Source organism: Ceratotherium simum, chromosome 4 (assembly GCF_057802395.1).
Source record: "Ceratotherium simum simum isolate JZ-2026a chromosome 4, ASM5780239v1, whole genome shotgun sequence".
Lineage (NCBI taxonomy): Eukaryota > Metazoa > Chordata > Mammalia > Perissodactyla > Rhinocerotidae > Ceratotherium > Ceratotherium simum.
Genome location: NC_141903.1, coordinates 39510522 through 39535788, shown reverse-complemented (window position 1 = coordinate 39535788; position 25267 = coordinate 39510522). Strand labels below are relative to the sequence as shown.

The 25267-nt window shown below is 37.1% G+C and overlaps 2 protein-coding genes across 6 annotated transcripts; one reads left to right on the top strand and one right to left on the bottom strand.

The window, feature by feature from the left end:
- Positions 1–532: 532 nt before the first annotated feature.
- On the top strand, positions 533–12064 carry LOC101390619 (Putative F-box/LRR-repeat protein 21). 4 transcript variants are annotated; one of them, XM_087429768.1, is made up of 8 exons: positions 533–635; positions 948–1002; positions 2786–2892; positions 4172–4267; positions 6426–6792; positions 7249–7371; positions 10360–10531; positions 10888–12064. In XM_087429768.1, exons 5-8 carry the CDS (start codon positions 6427–6429, stop codon positions 11529–11531), a joined length of 1305 nt encoding a protein of 434 aa, XP_087285894.1. In that variant the 5' UTR covers positions 533–635; positions 948–1002; positions 2786–2892; positions 4172–4267; position 6426; the 3' UTR covers positions 11532–12064. The 4 variants fall into 4 exon arrangements, with proteins under 4 accessions (XP_087285894.1, XP_087285890.1, XP_087285891.1 ...); XM_087429764.1 differs by having other exon boundaries at positions 548–1002; XM_087429765.1 differs by having other exon boundaries at positions 548–1002; positions 4168–4267.
- Positions 12065–17354: 5290 nt separating this feature from the next.
- Positions 17355–24862, bottom strand: LECT2 (leukocyte cell derived chemotaxin 2). 2 transcript variants are annotated; one of them, XM_087430300.1, is made up of 4 exons: positions 24817–24862; positions 23227–23323; positions 21609–21754; positions 17355–17521 (listed from the first exon to the last, which is right to left on the bottom strand). In XM_087430300.1, exons 1-4 carry the CDS (start codon positions 24860–24862, stop codon positions 17355–17357), a joined length of 456 nt encoding a protein of 151 aa, XP_087286426.1. The 2 variants fall into 2 exon arrangements, with proteins under 2 accessions (XP_087286426.1, XP_014651326.1); XM_014795840.2 differs by having other exon boundaries at positions 21609–21751.
- Positions 24863–25267: the final 405 nt, after the last annotated feature.

Sequence of the window (25267 nt, the reverse complement as noted above, 5' to 3'; positions counted from 1 at the left end):
CTAACAAATATGAAAAAGTAATAAAAATCCTCTCTTTCACCGTATACTTTTTTGCGTATGTACTGAAGTTCTGGTACTTTACACGACGAACTACTGCAGTGGTTATCCCAGGGAATGAGATGTGGCACAAGACAGGGAGGTGATATGTACATATTTAACAGTGAGCTGTTATCACTTTTGATATTTCAAAAGTTTCCTTTTAAGTATTTGTATATTAATAAAGGGGTGTACTTTCTGGGAGGTTAAAGTTCTAGCAACTGCAACTGTTGAGTTAACTCACTGCCATTTGGTGAGGTTAGCCGTCTGTTTGAAGGAGCAGGTGGTCACAGTGATTTACTTGAAGACCAACACCTCTCACTCAGCACCCAGCGGGGCGCCACAGGACCCCGGAGCGGACGTGAGCCGGTGCGCTCAGGCCTGCCGCGCGCGGTGGAGCTGTGCGCATGTGTGGCGGCTTGGGGCCGGGGCGGGGCCGGCCGGGGCGGGCCTGAGGGACGCCCACGGGATAAGGGGTCTTCGCCCCCGGCCGAGTGCAGCCTCCTGTAGGACCGGCGCCAGAGCGCAGGTCCCGCTGTCGCAGCCCGGCGTGCGAACGCCGGGGCACGCGCAGAAACAACGCGGGTGTATGTTTAAAGGTAGCAGTGCCTTCTGGGGGTCGCGGTGGTCTTCGCGGAGCGCGCCTCAGCTAGCTTCCAGGGAGCGGCGGGCCGGAGCCCGTCCTGCCTCCGGCGGGTGGTGACTTGGGGGCGGGGAGGCGCCCGCGGTCAAGGCGCTCTCTCCGGAAACGAGGAGGCGTGACCTGGCATCCTCAGCCGGCAGCCCGAGGCGGAGTGGGGGACCCGTGAGGAGCGCGCCCACCCTCGCCTTGGATTTGCCCCAGGTCGGGCCGCCTGTCTGGTGTCACAGCCTCGCGTCGTTCGTGTCTTGCCCTGTTGGCTTTTCCGCAGGGCCCAGCGCGGGACGCAGGCTCCCTGAATTCGGTCATTTTCTTCGTCTTGGAGGGTAAGCTTTGACAGGATCGCACTCATCTTAACCCCTCTCTCCACCGGCCATTCGGGGACGTTTTGCAACCGTGGAGTTGCTGAGACGGTGCAGTGGCTCTGCACGACTGCTTGAAGGGTCTCCGTTGACGGGAGGATAGTGTAAGAGAGCGTAGACTGGCCAAAGGAAATGTCCGAGAGAAGGTGGACTCGCACCTCTCCTGTGGGTTGGAAGCGTCTGGACTCTTTAGGGTGTACTGGTTTTGTCTTTGGCACGTGCGCCCAGAACTTCTCCCGAAATATGAAGTTGAATAAATTTATGATTATTTTCTCTCCGAAAAATGTTGCAAAGTGCTTTCTTTGTAGAAAATGAATCCTTTGTGTTAATCGATAGATCTCTTAGTGTACCTAACACAAAGACGGGACTCTTTCCCTTTTCGGAAGGCTGCCCTGTGGAGGGCTGACTTTTCTCTTCCAGAGTCAGGGAGGAGAGGTGAGGAGGCCAAGGAGAGGAAAACAGCTGTCTGAACTGCGCCCCCGTTCAGGGATTTTAATGCCCAATTCAAGTTCTATGTCACCCTCTCCTTGTATCTCAGAAGGTGTTTTGAATCCACAAATATTTCGAAAACTTCAGTTTTCATGAGTCATTTAAAAGCAAACATACCTATTCTAAAATTAAGTGTTTTTTTAAAATAAATATATCTTAATACCACAGAGAGACTTTTGAGAGAGTGTAGAAAATTGCTAAAGCAATGATAAAATGTGAGAATACCGAGAAGTTGGCAATCACTGCTTTAGGAAGGATTTGTTTGACATAAATACTTTTTGTCTTCTGTCTTGTTGAAACCTTGATGATGCTGTAATTTGACTTTCATATTTCTCAAAAATTATAGATTTTAGATTTAGAAGGGAATTTAGAGGTTATGTGGGCTACAAAAAACCAAATATTTTTGACAACATGTCTAAAAAATTATGTTTTGTCCTCTGCTTGGGTTATATTTAGTGGAGGAGGTATTGCCGCTTAGCACAATTCACTTTTATTAGAAAGTTATGTGTTTTAAAGCTGTATTTTGGAACAAATCTTCAGCTCTCCTGCCCAGGCCACAGCTCCCTGGTCATTTCACCAATGACTGGGATTTCAGACCCCTTAACAGAGGCCATCTGCCTGTGGTGGCAGCAATCTGATTTCCCAGTGTGCCACTTTAGAAAGTAGCTTAAATAAAGGACGTTTACTAATTATTTCTGTTCATTTTCATCTCGCTGCTTCCAGCAAATTTGTCTAGCCTTTTAGATGGTTTTGAATCTTTATTCTGTTATCTGTAGTGTTTACACAATATTTCTAGTGTTGTGACAATTGAAAAGTTGAAACTTTTAAAAATACTTGCTGTTTCCTTTAACCAGTCTGAAAGAAGCTGGTGATGGTGCAGGAGATAGTTGCTTCCACTGCTGCCACCAGGTTGTCTTGGGATGTTCAGTCTTTCGTCTAATCTGTCTTTGATTGTCTTTCCCTCAAGAATACTGTGGGAGATTTCTTGGAATACTTTTAGAGGATCCGAATCACGTGGTCGCCTGATTCACCTGATAAATTAGTAAACATATCAAAAAGGGAAATTGGGTTAGGGTGGTTGGTGAAGCCGTTAAGTGGACTTGGAGTCATCATTACATTCTTTCCTAAATGCTAGTAAACCTGTTTTGTACTCTAGAATTGTGTTAAAGATCAGTGTCAATCTTGCTTAATTCTCCCTTTATGAAAGTGTGGCTTATCACTTGATGGAGCCCTGTATTCTGGTTTTGTCTTCTACCAGCCCTCACAATTCCAGAAGGTGACTCTGAAACAGCAGTCAAGTTCCTTCAGCAACGAGGGAAGTAATTCATCTGATCCTGAAGACTCCTATGAACTTATCTGCAATAGGTACTTGCCCACCATCTTTTATGGGTCTTAGGTAGTGATTCCCTGTTTATATACCCTTACCAGATTACTTCAGTATTCATTAGCATCAAGAGTGGCCTGCAAACACAGAATTAGCCATATTGATAACTGAGTGGAAAAGTTTCTGCAGTAAAAAGTGGTGCGTCATCTGATTAGGGGAATACAGTAGTCATTTGACTTATCTTTCTCTTATTTGTTGTGTTCCTCCAAAAGTGCTCCTGATAGCTCTTTTCTGCCTATTTCTGGAGTGAAATGTAAAGGAGAGAGAGCTAACCTTGCCACTCTCTGGAAAAGGTGGTTTGAATAATAGTAGAACAACAGATGGCAGTGGGGAAATCAAATTACAGATATTTTGCTCTAATACAGTCTCCTTGTCTGTCCTCCAAAGCTCTGTTTTAGGAGTAGGATTCAGAGAGAAGTTGAGAGCTGGCAGGTGGTAGGCACTAGAGATGTAAGAGAAGTTTTTAGTGGATTAATAGGTTGCCTCTTACACTTCCTCTATGTAGTTGAGTTTGGCTTGCAAAAGTAGTAGAATAAATTTATTTATTTATTTTTACTTTATGACATTCATTCATGATGCCAGAGCAGTGAACATTATCCTCATGTGGATCTGTTCTTATTGCCTTTCATGTCCACAGACTGCTACTAACTCTGACAAGTAGCTGTGCTAAAATTGGTCAAACCTCACAGAAACTATGAGTGAATCAATTATATCTATCAACATAAGTGAAAAAGTTAGAAACCACAGAAGCATATGTTCTGTTAACAGCAGACTAGTCAAACAAACTATATTCATATGGAAACGATAAACAATAAGAGTTGTATGTCTGCTTATTTAATTATTATAACTGTAGTGGCATTATATGCTGCTAAAAACTGGAACTGAAAGATTTACACAGCCTGTAAACACATAAATGTAATCATGGACTACCTTAAATTTTTTGTAATGTCTCTCCATATGGGTTCATTAAAGTGAGAATTTTCAGAGCCCTTTGACTAATTGATACAAAGCCCTCTATTTTAGTAGAGCTTCAAGTGTAATTCCTGGCAAGTGTTGCAATATTTCCACTAACCAGGCTAGTTTTTTTTTATAGACAGGATTCCTTCTGAGTAGAAAAACATAGTTTGGGAATCAATAATTTCCCAGCAAAAACTTTCAACATATACAATAATATATAAATATCCTAAGCATAAAAATTATTGGATTTTTACGTATACATTCTGATGAATGTGGTGTTTTTGTGGTATTTTGCCTAGCTAGGAAGTGAAATCACGTGGATGTTGGTGAGTCCCCCATGGTAGCAGTTACTTCATTTTGGTGGTTCAGAGTGAACTAGAACTTGGAAGCTTTCTTTAGGTAAGGAAGTTGGTAGTTTGAAAAAGAAATGATCAATTTTTTAAAATGATCATATATGTTTAGGCTGAAATTTTATGTTAAGGTTCTCAAGCTAATAAAGATCAATTTGTCTTGCATTTTAAAATATATTTTACTGATGTTCATTGCTATAAAATTATATAAAATTTATGATTTGTGGATGAGTTTTATTCTCTGAAAATTAATGCACACAAGGAAAAGAAAATTAAAATGTTAATAGAATTAATGGTACCTAATATCCTTTAGTTATTTATGGTTATTCTCCCAGTGAGTTGGCAATTTAATTATTTTACTAAATAAACAATTTTAACAATCAACCCATGTTACACACAGTCAGATTTAATATAGCACAATCCCTTTGTTTAGAACTGCAAGGCAGTTTTCTAACCTGGCATTTGGATGAAGTCTTTTTTTTATTTTTGGCTTCACTACTTTTCTAGGGAGGGATTATACTAGGGATAACTTTTTTTGTAATACCTTAGTGAAATTTTAACTATACATTCTATAGGCTATCAAATAAAACAATAACTAAGCGAAATGCCAATAAGTGTGCTCCACATCAGAGTTTAGAAGCCGATGTCCATTCCTTTGCCTTCCCTGGGCCATCATTGGGATTCAAGAGTAGATGAGCTCTTTCAAAATAGCGTATGCCTTGAATTACTCATTTCAGCAGTTTCGTATATTCGACATTGTATTGCTGGACCAGTTCTCAGTTATGCATGTAACTGGTTTAGTCAGATTAAAATGTGTGTGGTAGTTCTTTTCCCTGATGCTTTGCAACTTTTTTGCTTTCCATTTCAGTTTCCAAGCCCAAAGGTGACCTTTCATTTTGTTCAGTGATTTTATGTCAGTCCTGGTTCTGGGATCCACTCTATGCTGCGGTTAAGAAATGTTTCACATCAGACAGAGTGACTCACAAGACAAAGATATTTTCATATTAAATAAATATTTTATTAGATTTGTAGGTATCTTTCAGTTATGTAACTGAATCTTCCATATATACATTCCCAACATTCAAGGGTGAACAGAGGGTTAAATAGTCAACCAAAGTTAAATCAAGTTCAAAACTACTCTTACCATGAATTTGCCTCTCAGACAATTGTATACTTTGGATTCTTATGTAAAATACATAAGATAACCCTGTATACTTGGGTTGTCTGGACCTGAAATTTGTTGGAACTTAGTTGTGTCTCAGGCTAATACCTGGAGATTCGTCATTTCCTTTGTTGGGGAAGAATGCTCATTCCTTTGCTGTTTTGTGTTGGCTGGTGAGGGTAAAGTGTGCTGCCTACACAGACTCCATCCCTCCTTATCCAATTTCTCTACAGCTCCTGTATCCTGGGTGTCATCTGAAAATTGTCACATATCATTTCACTTTTTGTTAGAATTGTGCTTCGACTTAAGTAGTGAAATTTGTTCAGAAAAATGTGTTGGACAATTTAATATAACAACAACAGCTGCCACATTCATTGAGTACTTACTATGTGTTGGCACTTAAGACACTTTAATCCTCACAGCAACCTCATGAGATAGGTACTGCTGTTCTTCCTGCTTTTCAGATGAGGAAACTGAGGCTTAAATTAATTTGCTCAGACAAGACATGGTTAGTAAATGGCAGAGCTGGGACTTATCCAGACCTGTGCTTTTAATTATATTTTACCATCTCCCAGACTCCTCAGAAGTTCTTAGCACAATTGCAGTATGATGCTTCCTTCTCTGTAGGAGATAGTAAGAATACAATAATTAACCAGGAGTAAACCTGGGACATACACTGCTTCCTTGGACGTTTCCTCTTGGAAGCCTCCTCAACCACCCCCTCACACATACATACTCAATTACATGCCATTGCCTTATGCTTCCGTTGCAGTTTGTTCCAATTTCAGTGATGGCATTTTTCATGGTACGTCACCATTTGACTATAGCTCTTTGAGAACAGGTTTCCTCTTAATTATCTCTGTATTCCCAGCACATAGCAGTACCTATCACGAAGGTGCATGTAGCACGAAAGGGGAGGATTACTATTAAAATTGTCTTAAACTGTTTTTCACTTTCTAATGTTGTCATTCTATGCAATTAGAGCACAAATACATGGTGGAAATGTGGAAAAAAATTATCACTTAACATTTTTTAATGTTTACAGAATGAAGAGGAACAGTTTATCTATTGTGAATAAAATTGTCCAATCGTCACCAGCAGTGAAACAGCCAAAACTTGGGTTCTACTCCTCTCTCAACCAAACTCATATGTACACTGTTCTTCTAGACTGGGGGAGTTTGCCTCACCATGTAGTATTACGCATTTTTCAGTATCTTCCTTTAATAGATCGGGCCCAGGCATCTTCTGTATGTAGGAGGTGGAATGAAGTTTTTCATATTCCTGACCTTTGGAGAAAGCTTGAATTTGAACTGAACCAGTCAGCTACTTCATATTTTAAGTCCACTCATCCTGATCTCATTCAGCAGATCATTAAAAAGCATGCTGCCCATCTCCAGTATGTCAGCTTTAAGGTAAGAAAGATAAGCATTAAATAGAAACAGTGATTTACGTTTTGTTAGCATTTTTGTATATCTAGATCCTTATATTGAAGCAGCCAATGTATTTTGCAGAATTTTTATCCTAAACTATTTCCTGTTTTTCTGTAGTTATTTTCATGGAGTAAGATGTAGAACTTGAGCTATAATTAAATAACTTAAACTTCAGTTTCCTTCATCTGGATCTATTATTAAAATTCAGGTAATTGTAAAATATTTGAAAGTATGAAGTGCTTAGAAAGTTAATTTGTCATCATCTCTATTTCTCACTTTTTATCTGAGACATTTTGTATAAAGAAAAAATACTAATTTATTTTATAGCTTAAAGGGATAAATACAATTTTGCAACTGAATTCTATTAAATAATTATGTTGCCAGTAACTTTCTGATAAGTTACCTTCAGGAAATTAAGATTTAAAATTGTTTTTGTAGGTTGATAGCAGTACTGAATCAGCAGAAGCTGCCTGTGATATACTTTCTCAGCTGGTAAATTGTTCTATCCAGACTTTGGGCTTGATTTCAACGGCCAACCCAAGTTTTATGAATGTGTCAAAGGTAAAGATGCTGGGCTTTCTTGTAAGATATGCTAAAATTCTTAAGTATTATGAAACTAGGCAAAAAAGAGTCTTTTCCCAAAAACAGACCATATCCTACTTGAATTCAAAGAATTATTTAAAGCAGTTTTCTGTTGACTAGCACTTACTTTTGCTAAAATACCTAATGCAAGGTTTCATTCTTTAGATATATTTTGTAATTTTAATTGTTTCCACAGTAGATGTCATTAATATAAAATTTGAATGTTATATTTACAGTTTTCAAATGCCAGTTTACTTAGTTTCTTTGAATATAGAGTGTGTAGGGCCAATAGTGGATATCTTTCCTGTAATTCTATAGTCTCTCCATTGGAGATGGAACAATGTAATGTTTAATTAAATGAACTATATTAGTTACGGTCATATTTGAGTCCATATAATAGAAATTTCGAAATAACAATGGCTTAAAAAATGTAACTAAAGGTTATTTCTCTTACACTAAAGAAATCCGTGGGTGAGACAGTTTATAACTGGTATGAAGTTATTAGGAACCCCGACTCCTCCAGCCACTCCATTCTCTCCAAGGTGTTTTTTTCATTTTCACTGTCCAAGATGGCTTTCTGAGCTCCAGCTATCACATCCTTGTTCTAGACAGCTGGATGGAAGAAATGGGGGAAGAGGGGCATGCTGTTTCCTTTTCAAGGAGACTAGCCCTAAGTACCACATAATGCTTCTGCATATGTCTCATTAGCCAAAACTTAGCTCTGTGGCCACACCAGATTTCTGAGAGGCTAGGAGAGTCTTTTAGCTGGGTGGCAATGTGCCCAGCTAAAAATTGAGACTAGATAACCAAAGAAGAAAAGATGAATGGTTGTTAGGAAGCAACCAGCAGTCTCTGCCACAGAAACTAATAACTGTCTTCTCTTCATTCATGCTTCAACTTGAATGCCCTCTCCTCAGAGAGGCCTTCCTTGACCTCTTTTGCCAAAACACACCCACTCCTCCAGTTCCTCTCTACTATATTACAGTATTTTATTTTCTTTATATCATTCATCAGTACTTGAAATTACCTTATTTATTTAACATGCTTACTCTCTTCTTCCCAGACCAAATCGTAAACTCCTTGTTTATTTACCATTATAAACCCAGAATTAGAATAGTGGCTGATGTGCAATAAGCACTAAATTATGGTTGTCGGTAAAATTGGCTAATGGAAATCTTCCTATAGAAGAGGATAGAAAAATAGTAGCATCTTCTTTCTCATAAACTGGGTCATGGCTCTCTTTCATCAAGCATTTCTGCTAGCCTATTTATCTTTTTAAGAGATATGCTGAAAAAATGGGTCATTTAGGGATTAGAGTAATATAAGTAATCAGATGAAAACAGAGGTAGAGTACTACCTCTAAATAGTTATTTCCTTGTTTATGAACTATGGAATCAGATGAGCCTGAAATTCTTAGATTCTAGGTTATCTCTAATGTTGCACGTCAGCTTCCAGGGCCAACTTCTAGGTTGGCCGATGCAGTCACCAGAGTAGCTCTAGCGATTAGCTGCCTTCATTTCAAGCTCTGCCTCCCCAGTAAAATGAGCTCTGTAGCTTCTGGCAAAGTCGTGGATCTCTCTGAGCCTCAGTTTTTTCATTTGTAAACTGAGAAAAAATAAGGTAAAAGTACAGCATTTTGCTAGGCATGAAAAGTGCTAAACGAATATATTGTTACTATAATGAAATATGTACTCTAATGCTTAAATGTGTCCTTCAGGACTAAAAGAGTCCATTGAGAGTTGATTAAAGGGAAAATAAACCTTGTATTTCTTAAGGAAAAAGAATGATGTATTTATATTTCTCTAATAATTTTTGGCACCATAAAATTTAGTAAAGAGTTCTAGCTATCCACCATTTAAAAATTTGTGTAAATCAGTTTAGAATTAGTATAAACCAACAAGTTTTTTATAAATGAATTAAGATTTATAACCAATTTGGTCATTCTAATAAGGACAGTAGAACCTTTGGTAGAATCCAAAATGATTTTGAAAAAGGAAAAATGATCATGCATGGTATTGGTTTCTAGGCTTTCTATCTTTGTCAAAAAACACTGGATCTGAAAACTTGTGAAATTTCACCCATTTTGAGGTCAAACTAAAAATGAACGTTAGTCTGTCAATCGTCAAAACATAGAAAGTTTTCAAAACATATCTTAGTTTAGATAATTTGCTAGCAAAAAGCATATCACTGAAGTATATGACATCATTTATTCATCAATAAATATTTATTGACCTTTTACTATGTGCCAGATACTATTGTAGGTGCTGGATTATACGAGTGAATAAAACAGATAGAAATTCTTTTTCTTCTAGGGCAGAGGTTGAAAAGGTCCAGATGGTAAATATTTTAGGCTTGGCGGGTCATACAGTTCTGCCGCAATTCTGTTGCTGCGGTGCCACTCAACTCGAGCATTGCAGTGTGAAAGCAGACATAGACAATACATAAATGGAGCGGCATGGCTGTGTTACAGTCACACTTTAATTATGGACACTGAAAGAGTTGCATATAATTTTCACGTGTCACAAAATGTTGTTATTTAAAAATTTTTTTCAACCACTTAAAAATGTAAAAACCATTCTTAAGTCATGAGCCACACAATAACAGAGTGTGGACTGGATTCGGCTGGCAGACCATAACTTGCCAACCCCTATTCTAGGAAATAAATATAATTATATCCTTTTAATATTGAAAACCAAATCCTTAAGATTGAAAATAATTAGAAGACGTTTATGAAATCTTTGAAACTTTTTCCTTTCTCACCATTCCTTTTATCAATTGTAAAAGTATGAAACTATATTTTGTTATAAAAATGTCTTCTACTGGCTAGTGGTACTATGAAAAACAGTAATGTGTTGACTACTTTTACTATGTTGTTGTAAGCTTATGTTGATATAGTTTTAATGAGTTATTTGAAGCTGTAGGTTTGTAAATAATATTTTCATGATTTTTTTCTTATTGCCATGCAAGTCTCATTTTGTGTCAGCACTTACAGTTGTTTTTGTCAACTCAAAATCACTGTCGTCAATCAAAATTGAAGACACACCGGTGGATGATCCTTCTTTGAAGATTCTGGTGGCCAATAATAGTGATACTCTAAGACTCCTAAAAATGAGTAGCTGTCCTTATGTCTCATCTGATGGTAGGTTATATGTTTTAAGCTTATGTGATGTTTTTTATTGTAGTAATAGTAACAATGCAATTTTTTATTGAAAACTACCTGCTTATGAAACATAATTCATTAATCTTTTTTCAAAAAATGTCTTAATCTGCAAGGTAGATATAGTTTAAATTGCTTCTCCTAAGAGTATTTTAGTTATATATATATTTTTTATTGTATATATAATTATATATATCTTGGCATCTCTTTCCTCAGAAATTGTTAGATGGCTGTTTTAGCAAATAATGAATAACTAATATCAAATTTAAATTTACAAAATGTTATATTAGTATCAGTATGATTCTTTGTTCTTAAGAATTTTTCCCCATTTCTCGCAGGAATCCTTTGTGTAGCTGATCATTGTCAAGGCCTTAGAGAACTGGCATTGAATTATTACATTCTAAGTGATGAACTTCTCCTGGCCCTTTCACGTGAGACTCATGTTAACCTTGAACATCTTCGAATTGATGTTGTGAGTGAAAATCCTGGAAAAATTAAATTTCATTCTATTAAAAAACAAAGTTGGGATGCACTTATCAAACACTCCCCTGGAGTTAATGTTGTTATGTACTTCTTTTTATATGAAGAGGAATTTGAGACATTCTTCAAAGAAGAATCCCCTGTTACTCACCTTTATTTTGGTCAGTCAGTAAGCAAAGCAATTCTAGGAAGGGTAGGTCTTAACTGCCCACGACTAATTGAGTTAGTGGTATGTGCTAATGGTCTTCAGACTCTTGATAACGAACTTACTTGTATTGCTGAACACTGTAAAAACTTAACAGCCTTGGGCCTCAGTGAATGTGAAGTTAGCTGCAGTGTGTTCATTGAGTTTGTGAGACTGTGTGGGAGAAAGCTAACTCAGCTCTCTGTGATGGAGGAAGTTCTGATTCCAGATGATGATTATAGCCTAGATAAAGTTCACACTGAAGTCTCCAAATACTTGGGAAGAACGTGGTTTCCTGATGTCATGCCTCTCTGGTAATTGGCTACCAAAGATTCTTAACTATTTTTTTAAGTCAATAAGATTAGCTTCTTTCTGTCTATGCAAATATAAATTTTAAGATGTATTGCTGAAATATTTTAGGTAAAATATTTTATTGTTTGCAAACTGTCTTAACAGATTGCAGCAGAAACATTTGAAAAAATAGGAGAAGTTTGAAAAGCCAGAAATCTCTGTAAATAAGGCACAGACACTGTATTGTGGATTAGATAGTTGATATGCTAAAGACTACAGGTGGTTTCTAGAAAAGTTCCTCAGCCTTCCTTGAAGGCATATTTTAGTTTGCTTAATAAATTAATAATATTGAGCTTTGGATCCCTTAAATTATGTCATTTACAACTTTATATTGTTTGAATTGTTTTTGTTTCATCTTAGTATTAATATATTTTACAAAATATTAGTATTAAAAACCAGTAAAATCAAAGTATAGATATATAGAGGTTGGCTTCATCGTACTTCATTTTTAGCACTATATAAGATCGTATTATGATTCAATAAACAACTTCTAATTTCCAGTGCGCTTTGAATTCTACTTTATTGTATTAACTTAGGAGAAAATGGGCATTAGATTAAAATTAAATAATGCTAATTCATTTCATAAAGGTACTGTGATTGTTGATTAAATACACTACTGAGATAAAAAACTAACTTTTGCAGAGTGTGTTTGAGGGGGAATCAGTATTTACTCATCTACTACTGTGTATCTGAAACTATGCCGGATCCTTTGCAAAAGTGATCTTATAATTTTAAAACTCTTTAATGGTTATGTATTGCCTTTAGGATGAAGATATATCCTTAAAATGACCCGCAAGATCCTACAAGGTCTGGCTTCTCCCTGCTGCTTTGCCCTCATTTTCTTCCTACAAGCTGCCCCTTGCCCTTCTGCTCCTGTTCTCTTTCAATCCCTTAGGACAGCCATGCACCCTCTAGGCACAGGGTGTTTCTGCATATTCTTCTTTCTGCTTGGATTACTCTCTTTGCTCCCTCAGGTCTTTCCTTTAGTGTCATTTCCTCAGGGAATCCTCCACGACTCCCAGCACTCTGTGACTTCCCTTTGTGGCGCTTGCCACTATTGTAATTTACCATTTACTTGTATAATTATTATCTGTTTATTCCATTGCACTGTCAGCTCCACCAGTGCAAGATCCCTGTGGGGTTTTACTTACTGTTGTATCCCCAGCGTATAGCATAATATTTAGCACATAGCAGGCACTCAATAAATTTTAAGTACTTTCTTTTTCAAATTTGTTCCCCTAAGTCCTCCTCCCATCTTAAATTTCTTTCTAAGAAATCAATTAAACTAAAAAAAAAAAAAATTAGAAATACATTCATTTTCCAGTTTTAAGTATTTTTTAATCAGGAAAAAATTTTTAAATATTCTCACCTATTAAGCAGTTAGAATACATTGTGGTTTATAAATGGTGATTTACAAAAATGCTCGTTTTATATCCCTTCATTTAGAGACTGTACTTGTGCACATATTGTCACATTTTGTCACTGTGAGCTCTGTAGGAACGGGCATCTCACCTCATTTACCTTTGTGTTTGAAACTCAGAACAGTGTGTAAGCACATTAATACACACAATAAATGCTAGAGGAGCTGATATTACTGGTTAAAAAATAAAAGCAGTTTCTTAAAGACAGTTATTACTATTGCAGATCATATCAACTATACCTTAAGATTTCAGGAGAGTGCAGAAGTAGCATATAATGGGGAACTTAAAGTCTGATTAGAATAACAAGACAAACAAACATAAAGGAAATGGTATAACTCAAATGGAGGAGTCAGGCTGGTGGGAGATTAGAGTAATGGTGGAAATGCTGAAGAGAGAAACCTCCGGTCTCACCTGGAATTACTTTAAGTATATATACCTGAATGGTAAAGTGATAGAATGCCAGTGGTGTTTGCACTAGAAGGATAACGTAGCAAAACGGGGGGACTAGAAAAGGGAGATCAAGGGGGAGTTTCTCCCCGTAGCCCACTAGCACAGAGTGGTAATGAGTATCAGTGGTCTCTTTTACATCGAATGAGAAGTTGCTGCTCTAAATAGTGGCCCAGTAGTCGAACCTAGTGAAGCACTGTAATGACTCTTAGAGTAAAAAACAGAGTAAAATCGTTCAGCTCAATTAAATGACCCTGATTGATCTGACTTAACTGGGTTGATAAATTGAAGAGCAAACATTTTTATAACAGCCAAAAACAAGATGAGGAAATACAGAGGTTTTTTTTTTTTTTGCTGAGGAAGATTCGCCCTGAGCTAACATCTGTGCCAATCTTCCTCTTCTTGTATGTGGGTCACAGCATGGCCGCCACAGAGTGGTGTAGGTCCGGGCCCGGTAACCAATCCCGGGCCGCCGAAGCGGAGCATGCTGAACTTAGCCACTAGGCCACAGGGCCAGCCCCAATATAGAGTGTTTTTGATGTTTCATCTAATGAAAATGTCTCCATTTACTTTGGAAGTCGATGGAAAGTTGCAAAATTAGAGGATTCTAGATAAATGAATGAGTTTGATATTAGATGAATTTCAAGCTTTAGGCTTTGAAAAATATTTTAATTCTGTCAGCAAACTTGTTCATGTTAAAAATATTTCCTTGTATGTGTTAGAGAGTTCTGGAAAAGTTAAGATAATTTTGTGGGCAAAATGTAAACGGAGAGAATGGGAGAAAAGGCTTTATTGTAGGTTGTACCGAAGAGACACAAAAATAGGATTCTCAGATTTTTGTTTTTCCTTCCTTATAAGCCTTGCTGGCCTCATTTGTATGGTACTAAATACTGGGGAGATGGGTAGATTTTACAGTTATAGGTATTGCTGTTAATGTAACACTAAATATGGGAAATGTCACAGGATGTAAGAATTCTTCCCTCTTTAGGCCTGGCCTCTTAAATTAGCCCCTTATCCTGTTCTTCCATTAAATTACTTTCCTGCTGAAAACTCAAAATATCTTTTCTAAATAAAAATTGATTTGGTTCACATTATTAATTTATAGTCATTGAACTTAATACCTGACACCACAATTTTTTGAGTGTATATTATAATCACTTTCACTAAGGAAAAATAAGTTACTCAGTACTATTACTTCTCTGTCATTTGAACCTTTATAGTACTTTAAGCTAAATGTTTTGACACTCAAACCTAAAAGAAAAGGAAATTAAAAATAAAACAGGGGGCCTCCGTGGCATAGCGGTTAAGTGCGTGCGCTCTGCTGCTGGCGGCGCGGGTTCGGATCCTGGGCGCGCACTGACGCGCTGCATGTCAGGCCATGCTGTGGCAGTCTCCCATATAAAGTGGAGGAAGATCAGCACGGATGTTAGCTCAGGGCCAGTCTTCCTCAGCAAAAAGAGGAGGATTGGCATGGATGTTAGCTCAGGGCTGATCTTCCTCACACACAAAAAAATTTAAAAACAGGGGACCGGCTGCTTGGCTTGGCGGTTGAGTGCGCACGCCCCGCTACTGGCGGCCCCGGTTCGATCCTGGGTGTGCACTGACGCACCGCTTGTCCAGCCATGCTGAGGCAGCGTCCCACATACAGCAACTAGCAGGATGTGCGACTACACCATGTAACTATCTACTGGGGCTTTAGGGATAAGAAGGAAAAAAGGAGGAGGATTGGCAATAGGTGTTAGCTCAGGGCCGGTCTTCCTCAGCAAAAAGAGGAGGATTGGCATGGATGTTAGCTCAGGGCTGATCTTCCTCACAGAAAAAAAAAAACCTCTAAGGCACCAGAGGGCGCTGTATGCTAAAAAAGATGTCATTTAGTCTAAAGTTAGCATTTCCATTCAATAGATATGAGAGTGCTCGTGGAATGCTAGGCAGAAGGCAGCGTTCTTGCTCTACTTTGGGGAAGCTCTCCACTCCAGGTAATGAATCTGGTTTTTAAAACAATCCTTTCAGACAGTAGATTATTTAGAAGGCTAAGCAGATATTTCATTGTTCACACATTTTAGAGTGCCTTATAAATTACCTTTAAGGTCTGTGTGCTGTTTCCTTTTTTGTGTTCTCACTGGGAGCACAGCCTTTGTCCTTTGAAAACAAATGTAATTTCTGGAAACAAACTAAAGTTATTTGACACTAAGGAGATGAATAAGGTAGATGATCAAACCAGACAGTGTTATAGGTTTCCTTTCTTTAACCAAAAGTTAAATTCTTAATTTGCTAGCCTTGTATAAGATTACGACACAGTAGAGAATAGTATCTAACTGGATATGAGAAATTACTAATTGTGTTGTATAGACTCTTAACTATCTGAGAGTCATAATTAACTCTTTCTTCTTCCTGGCCACTCACCTTCAAGTCCTGTTGCCTCTTTAATATATTATTCATAATAATAAGTACTCATGAAATCACATCCCAGCACTGATAGTAACTTAAATTTTTCTGTGTGGTCCTTCCCTATCTAGTCCTGAAATAACTGGTGTTCATTATTTGCTTCATTTCCTTTTTATATATTTTATCATATATATATGTGTTCCTAAAAATTGTTTTCATTGTTTTGACTTTATAAAAAGAGTATCATGCTATATGCAATCTTGCGGACTTTTTTTTTTCCTCAAAATTATATTGCTATGATTCATCCATTTTGTTATGTTTAGCTGAGGTTCATTTGTTGTGATTGCTGTATAATATTCCATTCTGTAACTAAACCACAATTTATTTGTTCATCTCACTGTGATGGGCATTTGAGTTGTTCCAGGTTTTGCTATGACTAATAGTGATGTCATGAACATTCTTATACACATGTCCCTGTATACAAATGCAGCCACTTCTCTTCAGTAATGAAGTTCAATTAATTATGTTTTCCTCCAACATATCTACACTAGGAATGGAATCGTTCTGCTTAAGTTTTCTACATTCCAAAGGATTTAAGCAAAAATTCATGAAGAAAGTTTCTAGAATGATGAAGTCAACTTATTCATTTCTTACTGACTGACTAAAACCTAGGGAGCCATAATTATTTCTGGTCCTTTGAACATTTGCCCGGTCTTATTTCCCCTTAGTACCTATTGTCAACATAACCAGGAAAGAATAATATAGATATGGAGTGATGTGTAGAAACAAGTGGCTATGGTACGTGTGTGGTTAGATGAGGCTGACTGGCTTGGTTCCATGAGATAACTTCAGGACAGGATAGACCTCTTCTCTTTCTAGTGCTCCCTATAATGCAATCTTACTGAAACCCAAAATATTACGTATTTTCTCCAATTGCCATCGTTCATTACCTAAAAGATCTACCACTTGTGTAGAGTCTAGGAATGTGTGGATGTAAAGACCAGCAAATTCTGTCTTGTTCATGCAAGCAGCTCACCCTCCAACTAATTTGACAAACCTAAGGATATTGCTGAAATTCTTCACTACCTTAACTCAAAAGAAGCCTCCAGTTTTTTCAAGTAATATTTATTAAATGTGTAGTGTGTCTAGCATGGTACAACACTCTATTGTTGTACCATAAAAACAGCTTTAGGCTTTTTCTTATTTTCAAGCAGAAAGCTAGTTTTAAAAGTGTCAACAGTGCAGTCTGGACCAGCTTGAATTCGTATGTTTATTTATCCTAAGTATTCAGGACTGATAAATCTTTAAAAAAAAAAAACACTCCAGATCCCATAGGTTACAGAAAGATCAGAGAGTCCTGAGAAATTAGTTGACACTCAAAAACATCAAAGCGGCAATGAGTTGAAATCAAAATGCTATTTTCTTTCTTGAATTCATCATGTTTCTATTTGAACACAAATTTCTTGAAAACAGGGTATGCATCGAGGTTTTAAGAAGATGGCTTTCTGTTTAGAAGATCTCGTCCTTTGTCTTCCATTTATAAGTACACAGTAGGATCGCTCGAGTCACAGTTTTCAATATGTACGTGGGATTGTATGCCAGGATAAACTTTCTGCAAGGGCAGTACTGTTCCCAGTTTTTCTCCCTTCTTGATAGAACCTTTATACTTAATTGGCTTAATGTGGAGCATTTTAATACAGAAACCTGGAAGAAAAGAAGTAAAAGTATTCATTATCTGGGTTTTAGTAGCCTTGAATCAGAAATTTAAAAAAATAAGAATAGAAATGGGAAAAAAGACAAAAAGAAAGGAGAGTTGATTGAAGTCAATGAGGGAATAGAAGAAAACAGCAAAATCATCAGAAAGAAGACTAAAATTACAAGATGCCCAAGGAAGAATGGATTCAAATTAAAATTTAATAAACGCATTGAAGAATAGCAGAAAAACACTAGGTAACTGAGAAAACTGACCCAGAACAATGTCAACTCCAAGACATATTCTAATAAAACTATTAGACTTTAAAGACAAAGAAAAATGGAAATAACTGGCACAAGGGTACAAATCTACCTAAATACCGAAAGAAAATTTTTTAAAAAACAGAAGACCTACCAAATAGAGAAATGGAGAGTTAATATAATACCATAATGATAACAAAATAATATGACAATGTTGGGACCAAATATGTAAGTTATATCTATAAATGGTAACTCTTATATTAAAAAGGTTTTCCTATTGTCTTGAAAAGCAAAACCCAACTCTATGCTATGTACAAGAAAACACAGTAATTGAAAAAGGCTAAAAATTAAGGCCTGGACAAAGATATTCCAAGCAAATGGAAGCAAAAAGGAAAGCAAGAGTTATGATCCTGTTAGCAGAGAGTGGAATTAGGCCAAAGAGCGTTGAAACAAGACAAATAACAGAGAAACCATCTATACAAAGCAGAGACTACAGGAGATACAAGGGGAAATAGAGAGGAACCCACTAGTAATAAAGATTTTAGCACACTTAGGTCAATGAAAATGAGTCAAGTGGACAGAAAACATAAGTAAGGCTTACTGTGCTGTCCAACATGGTAGCCACCTGCCACATGTGGCCAGTCAGCACTTGAAATGTAGCTAGTCTGAATTAGATGTGCTTTAAGTATAAGATAGACACTGGATTTTGAAGACAGTACCCAGAAAAGTAAAATATTAGTAATTTTTATATTAATTGCATTTTGAAATGATATTTTTGAGATATTGGGTTAAATAAAATATATTATTAAAATTAATTTTACCTGTTTCTTTTTGCTTTCTTAATGTGATTACTAGAAACTTTAAAATTACATATGTAGCTTTTATTATATTTCTGTTAGTACTGCTATAGAAGATCTAAACAAAATCAATAAAGATGTCTTATGTACTTATATTAAACAGAATATGTGCAAGACCTCTATCCTGAAAATTAATACAACAACTACTAATATAACAATGCAAGAAGACCTAAATAAATGGAAGATATAATATGGTTATTGATTGGAGGACTCATTACTTTTAAGATATCAGTTCTCAATTTGATCTATATAATCAATGCAGACTCAATCAAAGTCCCGGCAGGATTTTTGATATAAATTGACAAACTGATTCTATAATTTATTTGGAAATGTAAATGACCAAGAATTGCCAAGGCAATCTGAAAGAACAAAAAGTTGGAAGATTTATACTATCAATTATCAAGATGTACTTTAAATTTATAGTAATTAAAAGTGTGTTATTTGTGGAAGATTGACAAACTGACCAATGAAACACAGTAGAAAGACCAGAAACAGACCCACATATATTCAGACCCTGCTTTATGACAGAAGATACTGCAGTGCAGTAGGGAAAGAATGGTCTAGTCAAGTTAATGGTACTGAGTCAATTAGATATCAGTATGGGGAAAAAAATCTTGATCTCTATCTCATTCCTTACACAAAACCAATTCCAGATGGATTATAAATCTACACATGAAAGGTGAAGTAATAAAGCTTGTAGATGAAAACATAGGGAGAATATCTTTTTGACTTCTGGGTGGGCCAGTGTGTCTTAAACAGGTAAAAAAATGTGTTAACAATGAGGGAAAATATTTGGATTCCATTAAAAATAAGAACTTTTGTTTATTAAAAGACAATATTAAGAAAGTGAAAAGGCAACCCATAAAGTGAGAGAAGATATTTACAATACATCTATCTGAAAAAGGACTCGTATGCAAAATATACGAAAAGCTCCTACATACCAATAAGGAAAAGACAAGCAAAAAAGGGCAAAATACTTGAATAGGCGCTTTGCGAAAGACAATATGCATGTTATCAATAAATATGAAAGGGTGCTCAGTTTCATTAGCCATCAGGGAAATGCAAATTGAAGCCAAATGAGATACCACTACATACTCATCAGAATGACTGAAATGAAAAAGGTAGACAACACCAAGTATTGTGTATGGAGCAAGTGGAACTTTCATATACTCCTGGTAGGAGTATAAGTTGGTACTCCTACTTTGGGAAACTGTGTGGAAGTATCTACTAAAACTGAAGATACACATAGACCAAGTTACCCAGCAATTCCACGTCTGCAGCATTCTGCCAGTTGCTAAATATGTTGATTCCAATCAGGCATTCTGGAATGGGGAAGTTACCACAGGGTGGATTTGTGGACACACTGGGCTCACTGTAAGATGGACTCTAGTGAAAAACTGCATTGATCACCTGACCCTGGAAGCCCCTAGTCTGACTGGTGGACCACATTGGCCTTTGGGGCTCCAGGAATTAGTGTCATCCCTTTGGGGATAGGTAAAAGTAAGGTTTACAGTATAAATTTTTGGCTGTGTGACGGAGTTGTTCCTCAAAAGGACTCAGCCTCCCTTTCACTCAAGGAGCTATAGGACTGTGAACTGGCTCAAGTCTGAGAATTGGTTGGCAGGGGGCGGGTTTTGTGACCCATTATTGTGATGATTGAAGTCAGAATTTTGTTCATCAGACGTAGAGCATTTCCATTTATACAAATCAAATAAGGCTTTAGTAAGCTGCCTATCTATTCAGTTCTAGGGTCACTATGATTAACTAGACAATGCTACAGATCTCTGTGCTTGTGATGAATCTGATGACTGCTTCAGCTCTTCTGCCTGTTAGATCACCATGCCAACCCTGACCTTGGCTTCCAAGTAGACCCCATTCAATAGCAGCAGTTTCTCTTGTCATTTCATGTCTACGGAGGATAGCCATCATATAGCTCCTCAAGGATGTAGCCTTCCTCACAAAGGTTTATCACAGCCTCAGTGAGGGGAGTGTCCTCTGGACCCACTCCCAACAGGAATACATATTTATGTTCATTAAAAGGAATGTGCAAGAAAGTTCATAGCATTTTCATAATCACCTAAAACTGGGTACTACCCAAATGTCCGTCTAGAGAAGAATGATTAGGTAGATGAAGATATAGGCGTATGATGGAGCACTGTACATCAATAAGAATGAAGGAACTAAAATTACATGCAAAAACGTGGGTGAATCTCACAAACATGGTGTGGAGTGAAAGAAGCTCCACAAAATACTGCATGCTGTTTAATTCTATTTATATCATTTTCAAAAACAGGCAAAACTAATATATGGTGGAATAGTGATTACTCTCACTGGGAATAATGACTAAAAGGTAGCACAAGGGGTCTCTGGGATGCTACCAATGTTCTTTTTCTTGATCTGGGTGCTGGTTACATAGGTGTATTCATTTCGTGAAAATTCGTGGAGCTGTACACTTATACTTTGTGTACTTTTCTGTGTGTATATTATACTTCAATAGAATTAAAAAAACCAGCAACAAGCCCAGTACCTGGAGTCCCAGGAGACTCAGCTTAACCTAGAACATAGAGAGCTTTGAAAATATTTCACAGTCAACTCTTACAGAAATGCCAACATTTCTGAATTGTGGGATTTTGGCAAATGAAAGTAACTATTCATTATAGTTAATATTGCTGAAAGTGATTTTATTTATAGATTATGTTAAGCAAAACCACATTGGCCACAGGAAGAAAGCCGTTCAGTCAGCTATAGAGTTAGGTGGAGTGTGTGCATAAAGAAGATGATTTCAGGGAAAGTGGCGGAACATCATTGAAAAATGAATCTTTGATAAATGCAAACTGTTTTAGTTTGGTACCCAAGGCCCTTTATGTTCTAGGTCTTATCATTTTGAAGAAAATCTTAAACTTCTATGTATGGAACATGCAATAAATAAATAAGCACCAAATATCTCCAGTATGTGTTCAGGTATATACACCATCTCTTACCGCTTCCAGATATCCGAACACCATTATTGATGGCATTTTTGTCTTTATGCGATTTCGCCTGGCCCACAATCATTCCAGTGAAAGGGGCATATACAGTAGATCCATCAGAGCACAAGACATCCACACCCTGGTGAGGCCTGGGACTTCTAGGATGTAAATAAGAATGAACAGACTGAGGAACTCCCCTTGGAACTTTATTGCCCAGGAACGTGGTGTTAGCCCACTGTTCCCAGACAAGGGTATCAAAAATTGAAGCTGCCAGAACATGCAGAGATGTCCTGGGTTTTCTCACTCTGTTTAGCCCAATTTTAACCTCCCTCTCTGCAGGCAGTAATAACTATGTTGTAAAGATTAAAGCATTTAAGATAGTATCTGATACATAGGAAGCCTTTAAAAAAATATTAGGTATTATTATTATATGGCACTTTGGGGAAATGAGGCAATCCACATAAGTAAATATCTGTATCTTGACCCCTTCAAGACCGCTTAGAAAAGAGGTGTCTTTTTATGGGAACCTATCATAAAAGAATCCTATGTTATTCTAGTCTTATTTTTCTCTCAGTGATCCAGAAGTCATTATAAACATCATTTTCTGTATATGGTGTTTTAATACAGTGAGTGATACCTCCTGGGTTTCTTAAAGTGCATGGAGCATGAACACAAAATGATCCCAGATTTTGAGATTTCTTGAGGTTGTTGCTAACAGTTCTCACTGTTGTCACTATGCCAGCTCTTACCAGCCTCTTCTCCCTTCTAATATGCTACCTGAAAAATCAGATTCACCAGGAGTGTTAGAATTATGTGTAAAGCAACACTGAACAGGTTCCAAGTGAAGAGCCAATAAGTCATTGTATGTGTCAAGTGCATAAACTTTAGGATATGAACTAATTGAGTCTTAATTTCGGCAACTCAGAGGCCATTTTTCCATATTTTCCGTCTCTTAGCCCTGTTCCGGGTATTTGAGGTTGCTTTGTAAGTAGTATCTCTGTGAGAGTTCCACTATAATTAGCATGGAGATAATAATGCAGTTGGACATGTGGCTATTTTGTCAGAGTGGTACTCCCTAGCTGGTACTGTGCATCATTGAAAATTCACAAGTGTATCTTTCATTGCGTGGGAGAAATTGTCTGCTTAGGGTCAGGCGCTGGTATTCAGCTCCCAGAGGCTGAGTCAGTAACACCATTTGATGAGAAGAGGATCCAAAAGCCTGAATCCTAGTCCAGCCTTCACCACTTCCAACTGTGTTTGGTGGGTCCCTTAACCCTTTGCTATCTCAGTTCAAGTTCCTCTTCTGTAAAATTGGATAGTAATGTTTGATTTTCACCTTGGAAAAACCAGGTGAGATAAATCAATGTGTGAAAATACTAAGAGGGAAAACACTGTGTTTGCTCTTCTCTCTCGTTTCCTTATTCAATGCTCTGTTCCCAATTCAGAGCCCATATGTGAAGCAGAGTTCTTGGAAGTCGCTCCAAAGGTAGGAATGTAACTGGTTTCATCTCTGAGTTTTGCTGCTGTCAGAGGGAGAAGATTGTGAGCACTTGGGGGAATGCAGGGCAAGGACACTAAGCAAAGAGGTTAAGAGCCAGGGGAGTTCATGGTTATTTGTGAAACCTCGTACCTTTGAGGAGTGTACTGGCCACAGCCATGGCTGTCACACGTCCTGATCTCATTGGAAGACTTGCCAGCACATATATTAGCCCATGGTCCAGCCAGTGCTAAAAAGGGGAAACATGAGAAGCAGATTTCCTGACCTCACGTATTTCCAATCTCCATTTGCCTTACAAGTCTCCCAGTGGATTCAAAAATTATGTCTTCACTATAGTTTTTTCCTAACTTTCTGTAGTTTATACGGAGGTCTTCCTTTAACTCCTGATTCAGATATAAAATTGGCTTTTTCCCTGGCCACAGAAGTCTGTTTTATGACATACAGAGTATTTGTAAATGTGTTTACTTATAAGCATTAACCTCCATCATAGTTTGTTTCAGATTATCCACTAATAAATGGTATAAACTGTGCTTTTCAAATTTTCTTTACTCATGGATTGGCATGGGGACCACTATGTTTAGGTTAAACAAAATAATTAAATAACATGGCTCAAGTAAATAATTCTAGAAATTCTAAATTAACTTTGAAATGTTCCTTTGTTGTTAGTTCTGATAATCAAAACCAAGAAAATGTACGAATTAAAGGAGAAACAAACTCTCAACTAGCAAAGTTTATTTAACACTAAATAAATCTCTTTCATATTTGCAAACATGGAAGAGAGAGATTCTTAGAAATAAAAACATTTCAAACCAATGCAGCCTGGAGTAGAGTGAGAAGAGAAAGTGGGGCAGGGAATAGAAATAATTATGTCAAAAATTATGAAGCAGTGAAACATGCAGGAGGGGGCTGGCGCTTTCAGTGTATTTTGTGCAAACTTTGTTTTAAGTGCAACTCTTTAATATATAGTAAGTACTTGATAAATGTTCAATTTGATTAAATTTCCTGGATTTGCATTGTTAACATTCACAGAGAGATGCAATTAGCAAACTCATCCTTTCACTTCAAAACAAACTAACAAAAACAGAAGCAAAAACAAGAGGTTGATAATTTGTTGATTTTATTTAACGATATTTGCTATTCATTAATATATGTGCTATGACGAGAAGCTACAGTATATGGCCATTAAGCATATTCTTTAATATAATTTTAAAAGATGGATTTCAAAAGTCTTATACCTTGGAGCCAAGCTTCAAGTCAATACCTTGATCAAGCTACAATACCATCACATTGGCAACTAATGTTTATCCTTGGGAATTGAGGCATATACTACACAATTAATTTTTTCATTTTTCTCTCCTGCTGTGAATCTTAAGGGAGCATTCCCCTTGTCCTAATCCACACCAATCTCTTTATCAGGAATTTTCTAAATCAAATTCTTACACAAACTTTATTTTCTAATTATGTTCCAATTAAGTCCTAGACCAAGCTTGAAAGACTTCACTTAAAGTCCTCCCATTCCACTTGTATGTTTCCCTCATTAAAGACCCAGAACATTCACGTGGAAATCATTGAGAAACTCCCCCATGTATCCTTTCTATTCCATTTTTAATAATCAAATATATAAGTTTCTGTTGTGACTGAACTATTAATGACTTTTAAAGCTATCCTTGAAATCAGTTTTTAAAAATTAGCCAAGATTCTAAAATTATATTTTTGACTTACCATTCGAAGTCAAAACAGCCAAAAGGAGGACTCCTGTGGAAAACATTTGGCTTTTATTTTGCTTATGACGTTTCTTCCTCTGATAATTGTAATTGCCCCCACACTCTTTTTGAAGAATGTTCAAGTTTGAATTAGTATTTTCTAGCTAATTAGCCTTAGAATTCTGCGTCTCTCATTTCTTTAATTTAGTATGAGAGACAAAAAATATGAGAATGGAGCAAGTCAGATTCTAATATTCCATCGATAGCTATTTGGTTCACATGTAGGACTTATGCAAAGGCTTTTGATCTGAAGAGGAAGCTAATTTTATTGGAAATGCTGGCTACATATTAACAGAAAGTGATAAGGCTAAGTGAAGAGTGACTGTCTCAGGGGCTGTGGCTTCATGAATAGCTGCATATAGCAAAAATACAAAAATTTGCACAGGCTATAGGATAATAGTTACCTCTGA